Source organism: Poecilia formosa, unplaced genomic scaffold (genome assembly GCF_000485575.1).
Source record: "Poecilia formosa unplaced genomic scaffold, Poecilia_formosa-5.1.2 Scaffold159, whole genome shotgun sequence".
Taxonomy (NCBI): Eukaryota; Metazoa; Chordata; class Actinopteri; order Cyprinodontiformes; family Poeciliidae; genus Poecilia; species Poecilia formosa.
Genome location: NW_006800098.1, coordinates 1,315,640 through 1,333,475, shown reverse-complemented (window position 1 = coordinate 1,333,475; position 17,836 = coordinate 1,315,640). Strand labels below are relative to the sequence as shown.

At 38.8% G+C, this 17,836-nt stretch overlaps 1 protein-coding gene across 12 annotated transcripts in view; it reads right to left on the bottom strand.

Moving 5' to 3' along the window:
- Positions 1-890: 890 nt before the first annotated feature.
- The window catches only part of erc1b (ELKS/RAB6-interacting/CAST family member 1b), a 126,674-nt gene continuing 109,728 nt past the window's right edge, over positions 891-17,836 (bottom strand). For all 12 annotated transcript variants that reach the window (XM_016677586.1, XM_016677592.1, XM_016677588.1 and 9 more), the window contains one exon: positions 891-3,586. In XM_016677586.1, the coding sequence (XP_016533072.1) occupies positions 3,449-3,586 (138 nt within the window). In that variant the 3' untranslated portion in view covers positions 891-3,448. The remainder of the gene's footprint in view (positions 3,587-17,836) is intronic.

The window sequence follows — 17,836 nt, the reverse complement described above, 5'->3', positions numbered from 1 at the left end:
GTTGTAGTAATAATGAAAGATGGCCTCGTCACCGAGAACCTCAGTTAGCAAATCCCACCAGTTTTCAAAGATACAACTGGAGAACAGCTAAGGTAGTTTGTAGCAAACTCCTGGTCCTGGTCAGGATTCATCTGGTACAGCTTGTGCTGCGCACGTCTATTTTCATTGGATTTCGACGAAGCAGCATTCAGTGTGCTTGGATAACCCACATGCTCAGCTCTTGGAGCTCATTAGCTGTACATCACAATTAATTTGACCTTTTTTTTTTTTCTTTTTCATATTCAGAACTGAAGTTCTGCCAGTCATGTCTGCAGTTCGAGAATCCTGGGTTTAACCAATTTACTTTCCTCTGAAGGCGACGGTTTGGGTCAAATGACTGAAAACAAGGACAATGACCACACACACACACACACACACACACATTAAAACTGCTAACATTCAGCTTCAATAATTCGACACAAATTGTGTCCTTTGTTCTTACAAAATCAATTCCAGTGATCTGTGATCAAATATTTACTCAGATTAATGAAAGAGGTCAAAAAGTCAACAAATGTATGTAAATAGATGAGGATGTAAAAAAAGAAAAAAAAAATTTTTTTTTGAAGCTGTGCCTCAAATTCTACTTTTCAAAAATTGCCGAAGCAGTTTTATGAAGTCTCAGTTTGTCCTACAACAGGAAAGGCTCAAATAAACCTTTAAAATTCCCAGGGATTGTCTACAAGTGCCTAATGTCACTGACCTTTTCTTGCAGACTTTAGCCTCTTGTTTCCTTTTGCCTCCTCCATCTTCTTCCGGATGCAGACTAAACGGAGCCCGTTATCATTTTATGTCTAAACAAACCGTAAAGGAAGAGTCGAAATTACAGAAACGGACAGAGCACAAAGCAAAAGTGAAGATAAAGCATTAATTTATTTATTTCATTTCATTCTCTCACATTCTGATTTTTCGATCCACAACAAGTTCAAAGTGAGTTGCAGTCAGCATCCTTCCCAGTAATGGACACGATCAGTAAAAAAACAAAACAAAAAAACCACACAAAAAATACCAAAACAGAAAACAGAAGAAGGAATTTACACACAAGCTCAAATCTGACTGGGTCTCTTCCTTAAATGAGACACACCTGGGTTTTCAAACCATCCATAAAATCTGTGGGATCAATAAATGTTTCACTTAAGAAGCCAAGGGCTGACTTTCGTGCATATAAATCAGCTCAGAGTCCAAAAAGCATAACCTTCATAACTTAAAAACCAGTTAGATTTGAGGACGCGTCATAAATCCAAGTCTTCCAGCTTCGTGTCCAACCAGGTGACGTTTTGAAAAGAAAAGCCTCAAGACGGACAAGACACAGCCTCGAAACTCACACAGCCGATTCAAAAGAAGGGAAATAATGTTTACTTGAAATAACCTGCAGCTCTGGACCGTGCTAATACTGTCAGTGTTGAACTCGACAAGAAACTTTGAAGAGTCTTCCCGGTGGAAACAAAGTCTAACAACACATCCAATTATTCACAAAATTTCAAAAAGAAACAAAGAGTTTGACACCAGACCAACAAAGATTATACTTTTTTTTATGCATACTTTTAAAAGAAACAAGAAAAATATATCTGTATTTATATGCAACACTTACTTCTCGGAAAGAAACAACGACGTTTCAGAAACGATTTGACCTCTCGGTGACTCTAAAGGGAGGCTCGTGAGGAAGATGCGCTGAGGAATTATTTGAAGTCAACCTGATTTCAGTCGGGACGACGTGACTACACCAAAGACGTGTTTTGTTCTCACAGAAGCGATCCGCGTTTACAGCACGTCCGAGTGCTTGAGTAAAGGTTCTGTTGCGAGATGTGTCGTCGTTTCGGGTTTTTTTCATGATGAGCGACGACAGACGGCAAACTGAGACGCCGTGATGCTAATGAAACGAACTCCTCGACGATTTACACGACGATTTACAAGAAACCAGAGAACCTTCCGCATTTAAGCCGAACCCCTGGTAGAGGAGGAAGGATAAAAACGGCTTTTGACAAAATCTAATTTTTAAGCGGTGGAAAAGCCACGTCAAGAAATATTAACATTTAAATTCATCTATCATTTTTCTTAAGACACATAACTAGTTAAAAAAAAAAGAACAGACAAAAAACCCCACAAAATTTTATTAAGGCATATGCATTTTGATCTTCAAAAGTCAATAACAGAAATAGCTACATGCTTAAACTTGTCAATATTTGGAGTGGCTGAAATGTTTAAAATAACTATAACTTGGACACAATGTTAATCCAGGTTTAATCTGGTGGTGTGACTGAGCTCCCCATCAGAGCTTAGTTATTAGATTAGGTTAATTTGCCATAAATCAATTAAATACGTGAAGGACCTATGATGCCGTTTTCTCCTCCATAGGTCCTGGAAACCTCGTTGCAAAAACTTCAGTAAAATCTGGTTGCCTTTATAACATTTTAACACGATAAAGAGCCAAAACGTTTGGAAAAGTCAACTTTCTCCCCATAACAACCTCCATCTAAAGATGCTTCCACCTTGTGGCGTTGTATTAGAGGACTACGTTTTGTCAAATAAGAAGAAGAGGGGTGTACAAAGTACAAAAGGCAGAACAGGAAAAAAAAATATTACTGCAAATAAAACAAACAACAACAAAAAACCTCATCTGTTTTGAAGCATTTTACCAATCCTTACCAGGGTTGCCTATAGGTGTAGAAGGTACTAAAGACATTTGGACATTTTTTTTATCAAACACCTGCAGAGAAAGGAACAAAAACTGACTAAAAGTTAAAAAAAAAAAGATAGCAGCAAATGATGCAAATAGCGAAAGGCAGCTGAAATAAACACACTCAAATTGATCAAATAATAATAATAATAAAAAAATGTGGCAACAACGTGCAAGTCTAGCATCAGAAGCAGCCTGGCAAGCCCAAATAACTTTTTTTTTTTTTAACGCCTCTTTCTCGGGTTGAAAATATTTTCCCAGAGTGGAACCGCAGCCACCAACCAGCCAGGACTTACAAGATGGTTAGTGTAACAGATGGTCAGTGCAGCAGAAGTGCTTTCTTTCTAAGAAGAGTTAGAAAAATATATCTATTTTGATTTAATCTGCCAATAAAGCACTTTAAACTGACCAAGGGACATCGTTTCCTTCAGCTGGCACAGTTTGTTGATATTGGAAATGTGTTTTTCTGTCGCGATGTAACACCAACATTCCTCTTAAATTAGAACAACTAAAGCACAGTTGAACTTCTTCAACGTTGATTTTCTTTCCGTTTCAGGAGGATTGTGGCGGCTTGCAGGAGATGTTATTTTTATTTATTATTATTTTTTTTTTTCCCCGGTGTGTTCGCGCTCAATGTTTGACTTTTGCATGCAAGCGAGTGTGATTTTTTTTTTTTCTTTTCCAGTCAGTCTGTGAGCGTGTGTGTGTGTGTGTGTGTGTGTGTGCAAAGGTCAGTCAGCAGCTGTCCTCCAAGGCATTGACGACTTGTTCCAAAATGTCCGGGCACCGGTCGGCAATCTGCTGCAGGACCTGATTGGCGTACTCCTGGAGCTCCGCCTCCTCCTTCTCACACAACGCTAACTCCGCCTCCAACTGAAAGAAACGCAAAAAAGGGAGGAGAAAAACGTAACAATTTTGTGACCACAATAAAAGACTTTCCCTTTCTGAAAACCTTTTGGACGTTGGATAACAAAATATGAACCTTTAGGTAACTAAACGATACTCCAATCTTATCCACAAATTATGAAATCAGTTATTGGTGTAATATTTTCCATTTATGGGAAAGTTGAAGGTCAAATTCTTCCACTTCACAATCTGTAAACTCTTGTATTTTCAAGGACAGCAAAGCACATTTTGTGAATATTACTTCCCTGTAGAGATTTATGGCAATGTTTCAAAGCTCAACAGCGTCGTACCATTCCTACTGTAAGAAAGCAGATAAATAAAAAGTGCCAGTAAAAGTGTGTCAAGACCGGTTTCTTCCGAGACCAAGACCAAGTTCGAACGTTTAATTTCCACAAATATTTCAGGCAAAAAGTTGCATTTTTGCAATTCGACAAAATTGCATTTTTGCACTTTTGCATTTGCAAAAATGCAAGATATTTCGTTTTTGCATAAAATGCAGAAATGAATGGAAAAACAGTTCAATTAACCAAAACTACTTCTTGGTATTAAACTACTGGTGATCATGAACTAATAACATTAGTCTATTACAAATGCAGCTAGATATTGAGTCACATTGTCAAAACTAAATCAGTTCATATTGCACAATAGTTGTATGAAAAATGTAAAAAAAAAAAAGAAAGAAAAAAAAAAGAGAGATTAGGCTAATGAAGATTTGTCATATTTTTTAAAAATTAATACGATCCTCTGAATAAAAACTAATCAGACATTAAAAAGCTTACTGTTCCTAAAAACACATATTCTGGACAGATTAATAAATGATTAGGCATTTTAATATCATTAGTTCATGCAAAAACGCAAATGGCCTCATGGGGAATTCTCAGATCCATCAGAACCAATAGAATCTGTGGGATTTACAAAAATCACCTGGCCAACAGGGACAACAGATTACAGGAGCCAAGTGAAAATATTTTCTCCAACATGGATTATGACCACAGGACATCGAAGGCATGACTGAATTTATGCTTTTGGCTCGACGTAATGAGACTTATTTTTCCCCTCTTCACCGGCTGCCGGTTCAGTGAGTTTTAAACGCGACGCTGATGCACCGTCAGAAAGATCAGGAATTAAGGCGCAAACTCTCAGCTGCAGCCAAAGCAGTGTTGCTGCTTTATGCATATTATTATTTAGCTGCTTAGTGTTTGCATTTCCTTAGTGGGAAATGGAAAGAGGTCTGGAATTTTTTTTTTTTCCCCCATTCTTCTCCAGACCTGGCAAATTATTTCAGCAAATCCTAAACTTTAGGATTTGAGTATATCTCAAGATGGGTACACCCCCCTCCCAACCCTAACACCTCCAGTCTAGAGCATGCCCCCCTGCCCCCCATGCATTTGTGTCTGTTTTAATGTTGCAGATATGTATCCATAAAGCGAACTAGATTGGGTTTGTGGGTGGGGTGTGTAAGACCCAACAGCAGAGTCTATCCCACCCCAACCCCAATGCCCTAAGCACTAAAACTGAGATGCAGGACGGGGCTCAAGAAGGCGGGGGGTTGCTACATAGAGCTCCACCCAATGCCTCCCCCCCACCACCCATCCCTGCTCTAGTCCAATGTGGCGCAGAGCACCATGGAGAGATGTTTGCAATTTGACACTTCTAAAGCGTGTTTGAAGTCAAACGCCTACAAAACAACTCCTCAGATTATAATATATGTGAGCCGGTAATCTGAAAAGACCCGAGCGTAGCTCCTTCTCTTCAAACGGACGGGAACGTTTCTGCAGCAAAGCAACGCTGCTGTTTTCTTTGGCCGCGGCGGAGCTGAGACGTCAAATCTAACCGGCTTAATGACCAATACATCTGTATCAATAAGAGCGCCGCTTAAACATTCGTGTAACACAAGCCTACATTTATGATGGTGTGTGTGTGTGTGTGTGTGAGGCCTGGGTCAGATACTGGCAAGTATCCCCTCGTTATAGCCGAACCTCTTCATTCTCCTCTCATCTCATAGCCAGAAAAACCTCAGTGGTATTTTATATTACAGTGGCGTTATTCATGTGTAAAACTGCTCCAAGCAATAACATTAATGATTAATGAAACTCTGCCTATAAAGCACATGCATATATTGCTGATTATCCATATATTGGGTCATTTTTATTATTGGAGAAACTGAAATTGTTGATTTTTTTGTTTCCCCCCCTGCCCATTTAATTGCAGGTTGTGTTTGAAACTTGGCCCACACCAGGGACTAAAAAAAGTCAGGACATCTAAAACCAGTTTTAAACATTTCTATTAAATTCTGGCTCTTCTCAGTGCTGCACGATTTCAAACAGTTCAGCTGGATTCAGTCATGACCAAATGAAAACATGCAAAATAAAACTTGTATTCATTAGACTATTTATAGGAAATAAAAACGGTGCACATTTTCCAACCCCCCCCCCATGCATAATTAATCACTATGTTAGATTTAAATCTCCAGTCTATTTACTCCATAAAAGGTTTGCTGCCACTGTAAGTCGGATCTGGAGAAACAGCTTCATAGGAAAAATAATTAGCGAGAGAATCTGAAGATTACTCGCGAGTCGCCGACAAACCGTCTTGCTACCCCGTGAACTTTTCATGCAACCTCAAACCTCAACGGATTTTTGTAGAAGAAAGGGTTCAGAGGAAACATGCAGGATAGTTTAATGCCATGTTAAAAGAGCAAACGCTTGGCCCCGCTTTGGAGACTACCCCCACTGCACAGATCTAAACTTACACTCTGACTCATTCACTCTTTCCAGGTGATGGATATAGGAAACACATGCTTCGAAAATTTGCCATCCAAAAGACTTTTATGGATAACGCGAAGGATCGGTTTTGAAATTTTGAGGGGGAAAATCGAAGCGCATTATCAAATCTTTGAGGAATCCCCGCCACATGACGGACAGGAAAAAAAAAAAAAAACACAAGATTTGAAGGAAAAACGGGGCGTTTTGAGCACAGAGTCCAACTCCTATCGCTGTTATCTGCTGGGTGACAGTTATCACCTTGATTTTAAAAAAAAAAAGTTCATCCTTTTATCAGCTCTGCTGGCCCTATCAGGCCACGCAGACCTTTAAGAGTGCTGGATTGAGCGAGCGAAGGATTTAGAGGGCTCTGTTTTACAGCGAAGAACAGTGACATCGCCAGCATCAATCTGAGCGCTTTTTTTAGGTAATTCAACTTAATGGCTTTGCATTTTAAGCCGCAATCTCCCAGAACAACACGGCAGTAAAGATAAGGTTAGAGGGTGATTGAGAGGAGATAATCGGTTTAGTGCCGCTTTTCTCAAGCGACCTTGACCCGCGTTTGACAAAATCGGTGGAAAACGATAAAAAAAAAAAGTCAAATTGGGTAAACCCTGCCCCCCCCAAAAAAACACAAACACAGACAAAAAAAATAAAACCACACACACACTAAATGCAGGTTTTATTTTGAAGAAGAATCCACAGCATATCTGCTTCACAGCCAAAAGTCTCCAAAAGCAATAGCGGACTTCAGTAAACAGACTGAAAAAACATGGAAAAGGAAATTTACCGAACAATACCACTTGGTTTTCTTTATACAAAACACAAATTTCAATATTTTTTAACCCATAATTAAATAAAAATATAATTAATGTAAACCTTATGTTGTCTTACAAGGGACTATCAAATCCACTCAAGCTAGAAGTAACTTAGGTGAACTTGAAGTCTAAAGAAGAGGTCAAATTTTGTTCTTTCCTGAGATAAAAGTATGGAGATAAGTAGAAACATAAAATACTGCAGTCACAGTGATTTGGTTGGCATTTCAATCAATAAAACTCCTCCAACAAAGCAGATCATTATTCTGGGTCGGTTCTTTCCAGAGCAACAGAAAACATTACTGTAAACTCAGAGCAGGAAAGAGGCTGCAGTTTGTACAGACTCAATAAAATCCAACAATAACAGATGCAATGCAATGCCTAATCTTGTTTTCTGCTGCAACTTTCAGACGGTGGGTTCAGGATTGTGTAAATGGCATGAAACAATGGATCCGTCCTTCCGTATAACAACCATTTAAGGTTGTGGTGGTAAACCAGCACGGCTCTTTCTGAGGGGATCAGCAGATCACAACAGTATAAATATCTTTGAATTGTTATGTCTTATTTAATCCTCATACTTTATGAGCGATACTCCCGCACAAATCAGATAAGATTTGCATCATGTGATTGGCAGTGGACTGTTTTTTTTTTTTTTAGCTTGAGATACTGAACAATTGATAAGAGCATCTGTTGCCTTTCAGAATCAGGTGTTTATTTTTAAATAACTTTATTATTATTCTTATTTGGCTGCAAAGCATAATTCTCTTGCTTCATCCTAGCCTATTGTATCTTCCTCTTTTAAACTAAAAACATAAATATTTGAGAGATGAACCGAACAACAAGCTGTGAATCCAGAACAGAAATGCCAAAAAATAATCAGTCCTGATAGCTGCTGAGGCTGTTTATGTTTTATTAGCTTGTTAGGAAAGATTATATGGAGAATATGAGTCTCTACCGCTGTTGATCTTGGAACAGTTTTCAACCTGATGATCCGTTACACATTCAATTAATTTCTTCACGTACAAGCTAACGTCTTACTGGATTGTCTGTTTTTTAAAGATATGAAGGTATTGCATTTTTACAATGAAGTATACTTACCTCTTCTGGGAGTTTTATATGTGAAGAATAAAATTGAATAATTCAAGAATAAACAATCTTATTCCTTATTATCATGATGTTTTCGGTGATTTAAAGAAATGATGCAACAATGAGTGATTAAACTGATTCAAACTTGCGAAACGTGACTTCTAATAGCAGAGATTATAATCTTCCAATAGGTGTTATAAACCAAAAGGTTTTGCTAAGCGGTCTCATGCTTATATATTCCAAAGAGAAAGTCCCACTTGCTGCTGAACGATAAACGTCTTCATCTAAATCAAGAGCTTTACGGCTGAATCCGTTTCAGATTTTTGCATTATGACTTTGAATGCTGTATTTTAGATCCGCTGCTGATCGTGTTTCATGAAATCTCAGCGTGTGGTACAAAAAAAAAAAAAAATAAATAAATAAAGAAATGCAGAAGATTGATATAAATGGAGGGAATAATAAAAAATAACACAGATGTGCTTCCTGTCAGAATATATGACACAGTAGTTCGGTTTTTACGGTGACAGGCGAGGGAGCGAACTACATGAGGTTAAAGATCCAATCCTGATTAACTGAGTGGCAGAAGGGTCTGAGCAAAGAAGGGAAGATGAAGGTGAAGGGGTTACGTGTGTGTCTGTTACACAGAGAGGGTCTGTTTTGCTTTTTTTTTTTTTTTTACTGCAGCCATTAAAGCTCCATTATCATGATTGATCATTATCGGCCTTACGGCGACACACACACACACACACACACACACACAAACACTGCTGGAGCAGCCCGTGCCCCGCGTTCGTTCACACACAGGTTATCAGCTCGAGAATGAGGATGACAGGTAAGATGTGTGTATGTGCTGACCTCCTGACACGTGTTGCAGGGCCTGAACCTCTTTGTGGAGGAATGCTAATGTTTTCTAAAGAAACCATAAGTCAGCAAAGGAAGATAGGAGCATGAACAAACACTCGCAAACGGAGAGCAAAAAAGGGGGGGAGAAAAGGAAACAAAGGAGAGGAAGAACAAATGTATCATCTTACGACGGAGGGTTTCTTTGAGGACGGTTTTTAATTTACAGTAACTTAAGCCAAATGTTTGTATCCGTCTACTTCATGGCTGTTTGTTGAAACACCAAAACTTCCCCGTGATTTGACTCATTTAACAAGAATGTTCTTGGTAGTGAGTCTTGTGTCTCCTCAGATCAGGGTCAGCTCATCTTCCAGTAAAAACTACACCGTTCTGCAAAAAATGTATTCCCTCCCCTTACACTTCTTTACAGTTTGTAGTGCAAAGTGAAAAGAAAAAGGCAGAAGTTGTAGTTTGAAAGCGTATTCGACCCTCTTTGATCTCATGTGCCTTAACAAAACCCACAGCTAATTCCAGTTACCTTCAGGGGTCACTCGCTTATTAAACAGAATCCAGTTGAACGTAATTTAATCTTAGCATGGGTCCAGATGTTCTCCGACCGTCTTAGCGAGAACATTCATAACCGGGCAGCTTCGTGAAGCTGCGGGGAACGCAGCAGGAAGTTTAAAACGGGGTTAGGTTGTTAAACGAAACCCCAAACTGCGAACGCCTCACGGAGATCTGATCTTCTATCCATCACCGGAAAGTGGAAATAACAAAACACAACTACAAACCATAAAAAGACAAAGCTGTCCACCTGAACTGACAGGCCGGGTAAAGAGAACATCGATCAGAGGAGCAGCCAAGAGGCCCGTGGTAACTTTATAGGTCCTGGACAGACCCACAACTCAGGCGGTGAAGTCTACTTTCATATTATTCCCTCCGACTTGTTGAAAGAAAGCCGTATGAAATCTCATTTGTGGAGTTGATGTGAATGTCGATGGAGCTAAATGCAGGCCAATCCTGGAAGAACACCCAGTGGAGTCTGCAAAGGTGGAGGCAAACCTTCAAGGTGGAAAACGACCCCAAGCCTGCAGTCAAAGGGAACGACCACGATGGAACGGCTGAGATCAAGGCGTGTTCACCTGTTAGAACGGCCCAGTCACGTTGCTTTTCACAGATTCTCTCCATTGACTCTAACTGAGCTTTAAAACTTCTTCAGAGAAGAAAAAAAAAATATATGTATTGCACACTCTATATATGGAGAGCTGGTGAGACAAACCTCAAAAGGATCGCAGATGTAACAGCAGAGGGGCTGAAAAGAAATACAGGCCCGACTTTCAGATTTTTATTTGTAAAGAGATATGAAAGCCAGAATTTTTTGGGGGGGATTTTTGTTGGCCTATTAAAAAGATGATGTAACAAAGAATACAAAGCACTGCATTTACAGCAGCAGTAATACAGTGTTGGGTAGCCGTTGCTGCTGTATGCGGTTTGGTCTGACAGTCTGAGAGGAGCCGAGCTAGCAAAAATAAAGATGTCAAAGTCAGGCGATGGCTTAAGATACACGCACTTTAATTTAAAAGTAAAATGCCTAAAATAATCAGTGCAACTGAACAAGACAAGACAGAGGGCATTTAATGGTTTTCTTATTTGACTGGCACTGTTTTGTTCAAACCATATGGGCTGCATTTACCCTAAAATATTTACATAAAGTGTCGTATTTCTTTACATTGTAACCATCTGCGTCTCTGAAATATCCATTTTAAATAAACTTAGACTGCAAAGAAGCAAATGTTCTTGTTTTATAATAAAAAAAATACCTCAATGACATAGTTAAATGTAAAAGAAATACAGAACTAAAAGCCTTCAGCTCAAAGAGAGAGAGAGCGAGAGAGGAATCTGAAAATGTCTGGAGGGCATATTTTTACCTATTTCGACTCTATAATGGGGGAGATTATATGATGTAAAGTCTAAGGAAAAGCAGAAACACTAACAGGTGCTATAGAAATACTATTACGAGCAACAAAAATATAAATTGGCCTCTACAGACTTCGATCCTTCTGCCCGTTTTTATTCTAACCATTTTGCCCGTACAGACTACAACAGCGTGTAAAATGCTTCATAAGTTGGCTGCCGGTGCTGCACCAAGCCCAAAAGTGCCCACATTATGTCCAGCACAGTCGTAGCGGAGGCAGCTCCACTAATAACGCGAGCTAACGAGCTGTGGTGGGAATACTGCTCCACGACTTGTGGCTAAAACTGCTCGTGGAGGACTGAAACACTGCACTCTTTAACATCTCCGGAGAAAGTGTCTGGTGGGCAAATCAGAATCGGTTGGTAATTTTATTTTTATAGGCTATTTAGAAAGCTAAACTCACTTCAGGAACAGATTCATATTTACAAGCGCGACCTTCAAAGGCTTCCACCGTCCAACAAACGGGGCTCATGAATCTGAAGCCTGCACTCTTAACTACATGGAGGAGCTTCAGAGGGAACAGGACTTACAAGGCATATAAACAAGGCTTAAAGCTTAAATTGGCCCTTGAGGACCAAATACACAGAGCTGGCCTGACAATATAAAGTGCTGCAGAAGTAAACAAGAAAAAGACCGCAGCGGTAATTGCGTACAGTCAGAGTGAAACAATCTAAGGAAGATAAAAGCACTTGAGCAAAATCCCAAACTGTGATTTTTGAGTTTACCGTTTCATTTAAATTAAAGCTTTGAGCACACAAATTTTAAAAGGAGAAAAAAAAAGATATATAAAAAATCATTTTCAGTACAGAAAAAGCAAGCCTTCTCTTTCTAATACTGAACCTTTAAATTCCTGAAATGCCCCCCCCAAAAAAGCAAAACAACAACAACAAAAATCACAATTTCTTCACAAGTTTTTGGATTCACAAGAAAGGACGACTAGTAAACCATCAATTAGTGGTTAGTGGTCAACATCTGATCTACCAGTTTATTATTTGGCATTTAGGGCTATGATTAGCAGCATTTAAAAGATTTATATTTAAGCAGTGGTCAATAATTTTTTAGCATTTGTGGTGTTAAGCCTGATGAGGGCGGTCACTGCGAGGCAGGAAATGCTGTTATTTCAACACAAAGGCACAAAGTCGAATGATCGGAGAGTTGACGTTAAACATTGTCTTTAGCGTGTTAGCATTAGCGCTTTGGCTTGGTTAGCATTACGAGCTGTAAGCTAATTTCTTTGGTGCCTCTCTAGGTAATATAAATGGTTATGGCTTCAAAGGTCTTAAAATGTTACAAAATATGGTTCCTATATTTGGAAATCCTTTAAATGAGATGACTACGATTACTCTTTACCAAGCATTTATAGTCAGCTGGATGTCAGCTGGATGAAAGAAGGTTGATATATATATATATATATCACAGTCTTCCTATTGCAGGTGCTTGGATTAAAGAGCGACAGCTCTGCCCCTCCCCCACGTGTTGTTTGCACACTGCCAGCCAGCAGGATGAAAGAACGCCATTATACTTTCTCCATGCTTCCAGGAAAGACAAATTTCAGCTGTTAGGAATAAGTGTTGCTTTTGGGCCCAGGTCTACAGTGTTTTACAACCATTATGAAGTAAATTCTTCCAGTATAGCAACTACAAATGACTTGAACTTGTTGAGGGAAACATCTGCACCACTTATGTAGGAGAAAAGTGTGAAGCTGGACCTCTGTTATGGCTAACTCTGTGAGGAGGGCAGCATTTGGATAAAAAGTGGGAAAGGACTAAGAGTGGAAAGCAGCTTTCTGCACATTTTATTTTGTGTGTAAATTGAGGTCTTTGGCCTTCACCTGTCGCCAATACCAGCTTGTTTTTGCATTACCGTTGAAGGAGGAAATGGAGGGAAACAGCCGTGGAAAGGAAAGGCAGCAGCTGAAGTGAGAAGAGTGAGCAGCCCGGTCACCGACAGTAGGAAAGTCAATATGAACAGGAAGATTAAAAGACGGTTTTACAAGGATGGAGAAAAGCAAAGAGGCACACAAAGGACGAGAAGGAGATAAAAAAAAGAGAGAGGGAAAGTTCAAGGGTGAAAGGAGAGAAAGTCAGAGAAAAAGACACAGGCATGTGAAAAGAGGTCGTCTGGTAAAGCCATTAAGCCTGGATTCAATAACTCTGAAAACCAGCAGTTTGTCAGTAATGACCAGTGAAGGCCAAAGTGTGTGTGTGTGCTTACAGATGTGTTGCTATGAAATAGGTACCGAGACCTGGTCGAGTGTGAGTTTTTTTTCTTCTTCTGTGTATCTGCTTTGGTCATACTATGAGGACACACAAGTGCCAGTAAAGTTGCATAAATCATTTCAGATTTTCTTCATGGACAGGTTTGGGGTAGCTTGGAGTTTTTTGTGCCATATGGCGGCAGGAGACAAGTCAATCTATTGTTATGAAATCCACTGAACGTACATGTGTGGGCGTGTGCAATAGTCAAAATGATTATATGTGCTTTTATTTAAAGAGAAAACAATCATCCTTGAAGGAGGAAGCAGAGATGCTTGATGAAAGCCTAGACTAGAGACTCCAAACTACAACACAGAACAGATGGATGGTTCTGACTTTCTGCAGGAAAACAATCCCTAATCCTTGCTGCCCAAACTCTACAAATGTCTATTAAGTCATTTATTGTGAAGTATATGGGGGTACATTATTTGTTAAAATATGATCAAGGTCAAATGTTCATGCAACAGCCTGGATTTACAATTCTATGTAGTTTCTTGCGAGCTACAACAGAGGATGCTCCTCGTTTTTACCACGACTGAATGCTTTAATCAAAGCGGATGCTAAAATCCTACTGACACAGACGCAGCTGGACTTCCACTCCCATTGTTGGCGCAGTATTTACAGTCTGCACTATCAGCGGTGATGTTTTAGTTCCAGCTCTGCCCTGTCCTGTTTTCTTACGTCCTGTCAATCAGAATTCGCCCAATCTGTGACCTTAAAGCGACGGGCGGCTCTCGGGCAGGCGCATCAATGGACACACATTGTTCTTGCCAGCCAGGGAGGAGGGAATCATTTCGCCTCTGGACATCAGGGGATAAAACTGGAAAAACAGCGATGACACCCACTGGGAGCCTAATTTGTTTTATTGTGTATCTAGAACAAAGCAAACGCTACGATTTTCTGTGCTCAGACACTGGCAGAAGGCAAAATAAACGGCAAATTGCATTTAAAAAGCCATTATTGATGAACAAAAGAAGTTCATGGATACAGTACACAAACATACATCTTATTAGGTTGTATTATTATTTTTTTTATTGTCTGCTCTAATATTCTAATCTAATGTGTTTTCATTAGCTGCAAGCAGGAAATTGTCATAATTACGAGAAGTAAAGGCTTCAGTTTGTCTGATTAACATTATGTGCTTCTCTTGGCGAATTAACTGAAATAAAAGATTTTTTCAATAACATATTAAGTTATTGCATGTTTAGTGGAGTATTATATCTCAAGCTTTTTTTTTCTGTGTTTTTCTAACTGTTTTTCTTCCACTGAACTTTCAGCATTTTGAGAACTGCCAGCTTCTTCAGCGTTTACCTTTTTTTGTGATAACCTCCTGTAAGTCATAATCATCAAAATCAGATATTAATGCTTGGAATATGTAACTGTTTATTACATCTATATAACCTAAGTTGCTATATTCAACAATTGAAATAAATTAACTTTATGTCAATATTCAAATTTGTGTCCGCTTTTTAAAAACAACTTTTACTATCCACCTGGCAAAAATCCAATATTTCTTTCATTGTATAAAAAAAAGACCCAATTTTCTCTTAAAATAAAGAGATCAGATCATAAGATTGAAATCTAAATTCTGGAATTTTCCGGCTTGTTTCATTCCAATAACTTGCAAGAGTTGTACATAGCGGATTCCAAATCCATTTTTCTGAAGTTTCTCCAGTTTTAGTAGGCCAAAAAACACACGCAGTTAAACAACCTGGAACTATTTAAGTTTCAGCTGATAGAGTCACACGCTGACATTTCAGCCAATAACACTTCATTCATTTTTTTCTTTATGGCACCAAACACACACAAACGTATAAGCTAAGGACTTAAATAGACTAACGGTAACACGTACTCTAGTGCAAACATCCACCACAAATTCTAGAGAGCGCTTCCAAACGGTAAGACGGAGCAACACCCACATGCATTCGCACGAATAAAAACACAGAATATACGTTTTTCTTTTACTGCCATACTTCAGACCATTAATAGGGACAGAAAGAGACTTCCTGAGTTTGTGACGGAGAGCGGAAAATTCTGATGCCAACTCTCTTCAGTGCTCATTAGAGGCGTCATTGAGCCATAAAGCTTATTATTATGACTATGGCAGAGAAAACAGTGCTTTCAGGATAACATCGCCGTACAAGACAGCGTTACTTTGCAGTTAAGCTGAAGTTAAACAGAAAGATGAAACAAACACACATTAGGGGAGGAAACATGCTTAGGGTCCATTAAGAAAATATTCAAAAGGCAAACATGTCCGAGCAAATGTCAAAAATGTATGCATGTACATAGGAGCAATTTGCACAACTCTGCTGCTTTCATGCTTCGGAAAAGTCTGACTAAACAATAGAGCGTTGCCTTACAGCATGTTACAAGCCTCGGCCACAACTGGCACGATTCCTTAACGCCTGTGGTTCAAGAAAATCCACAGTGAAAGCTTTTTGACATCCATCACTCACGTGTTCGTGCAGAACAAATATGCTTCCGCTTTATCTGATCTATCCATCCACACTCTCTCCACATCACATGCGTGGGAAATACATCACCCCGAGTGGCCTTTACGGTTCCTAACGCTTCCAGCCTCATGCTGTTTATGTGCTCAGAGTTTGTTCGTAACATTAAACACTTCCGACATAAAATCAGAGACACAGGATTTAATAAAAATAAAAAAAATACTATTGTGGATAATTGATATTAATTGAAGCATGATGATCCCTAAAAAAAAATCCTTCATTTTAAACAGATGCAGCTAGAAGTTAGTCTTTTTTTTATACAATGCTTAATTAATATTATCGTCTTTACTTTAATAACATATTTTATTTCAGTTTAGACTTTTTAAGATAATTTTTTATAAATATATCTTTATGAAATCTGTCAGACAGATCAATAAGCAGGACATCATCGGGTTCACTGACATTTCCATTAGATGCATAAAACATTCACTATATAACTGTACATAATATGAAAAGAAACTCATTATTTAAGTATCAATGTGTGCAAAATACTGTTTGCATACATTTTTTGTATTTCAGGTCTATTGCATTTAGAGTATTAACACTATAGCAGCACTTCTTCATCCTTAATGACTAAAATGAACATAGATTTCAATGAGGAAGAAAGCAAAGAGTGAGGAAAATGCAGGTTTAATCTCAACTCCATGCATTGTTGCTTGATAAAAGATCTAGACTGAATTAAATGCTGGATCCGGACAAAACTTCAGTGAGCAGTCCATTTGGAGATCTTGAGAAGTTTCTACGTTGTCATAAGGACGCAGGAATGGGCACAAAAAAGGCACTGAAACATTAGGAAAAGAAACTAGAGTGGGTTATTATAAAGAGTTGTTATAAGAAGAGCAATACCAGAGGCTATGAGCTGCTTGGCTGCTAATTTACTGGGTTACTATATTTCCAAGGACATGCTGTAATACCTAAACTTATTAATACTTAAAAAATACTCAAATGACTTGGATCCAGGTTTACTACATTCAATTCCAGAGATCTGACTTATAAGTCATCTTAGTATTCAATAATGAAATTGTTATGATACCATGTAGTGCTGCTTCAGTAGAAATTCTTTAATCATGAAGCATTTATTAATTTTTAGAACGCATTGCATCGAGAAGCAAAAACATTCATAGATTTTTACAACATATTTATGTCTCTGTGTGTCTGTTTTTCACTCTGTTGGTAGAAATTTGCACGAGCTACTGTGTTAGCAGAATCTGATTGTCAAATGCAGAGGCTTTCTCTGGTCCCATATGATAACTGTGCATTCATGTTAAATCAGCTGTAAAAATCCTGTATTACGTTTCGTATGAGTTTGTGTTTTACATGCTATTTCGGTGCAATGCTAATGGCTTTACAGAGTGCCGGGCATTTTAACAGAGCCATGGAAAGGCTTGTAAAACACATGCAGTCACCACAAAACAGGAAAAAAAAGAAAAAGAGAGGCTGGCACATTGAGGCACGGTGGTCTGGTGGGAGACCGTGTGTGAGCCTGGGTGTGTATTAACAGGGTCAGTCAGGGTGATGGCGACACATGATGAAGGAAAATGAGAAACACCGTCTTGAATGAAAGACTGCCAGTGTGTTCTTTACAATTGTGTGTAAGCTTGGTTGGTGGCTAAAAAAAAAAAAAAAAAAAAAAAAAAATCCATGCATGGCGCCAAGTGGCACTGCCCGACTCTGGGTGGGTTTGGACAGAGAAATGGGCAGAAAGATTCAAATTGTGAAATGAATTACTGTTAAGGGAAACATCCCACTGAAAAATATACCTTGTAAAGGCTTAAAAACCTCAAAACAGGCTCTGTAATGGAGTGAATGAGATGTGAATAAGAAATACAGTGTTGACGTAATGACTTTGGGATAAATGAACCTAAAAGGAGGACTGGAAAGAAACTCCAAGGGCAAAATGAAAAGAAACACAAGAACAAAAATAAAAGGGGGACATTTTAATCTAAAAGTTAAAATCTTCTCATTCTGAAA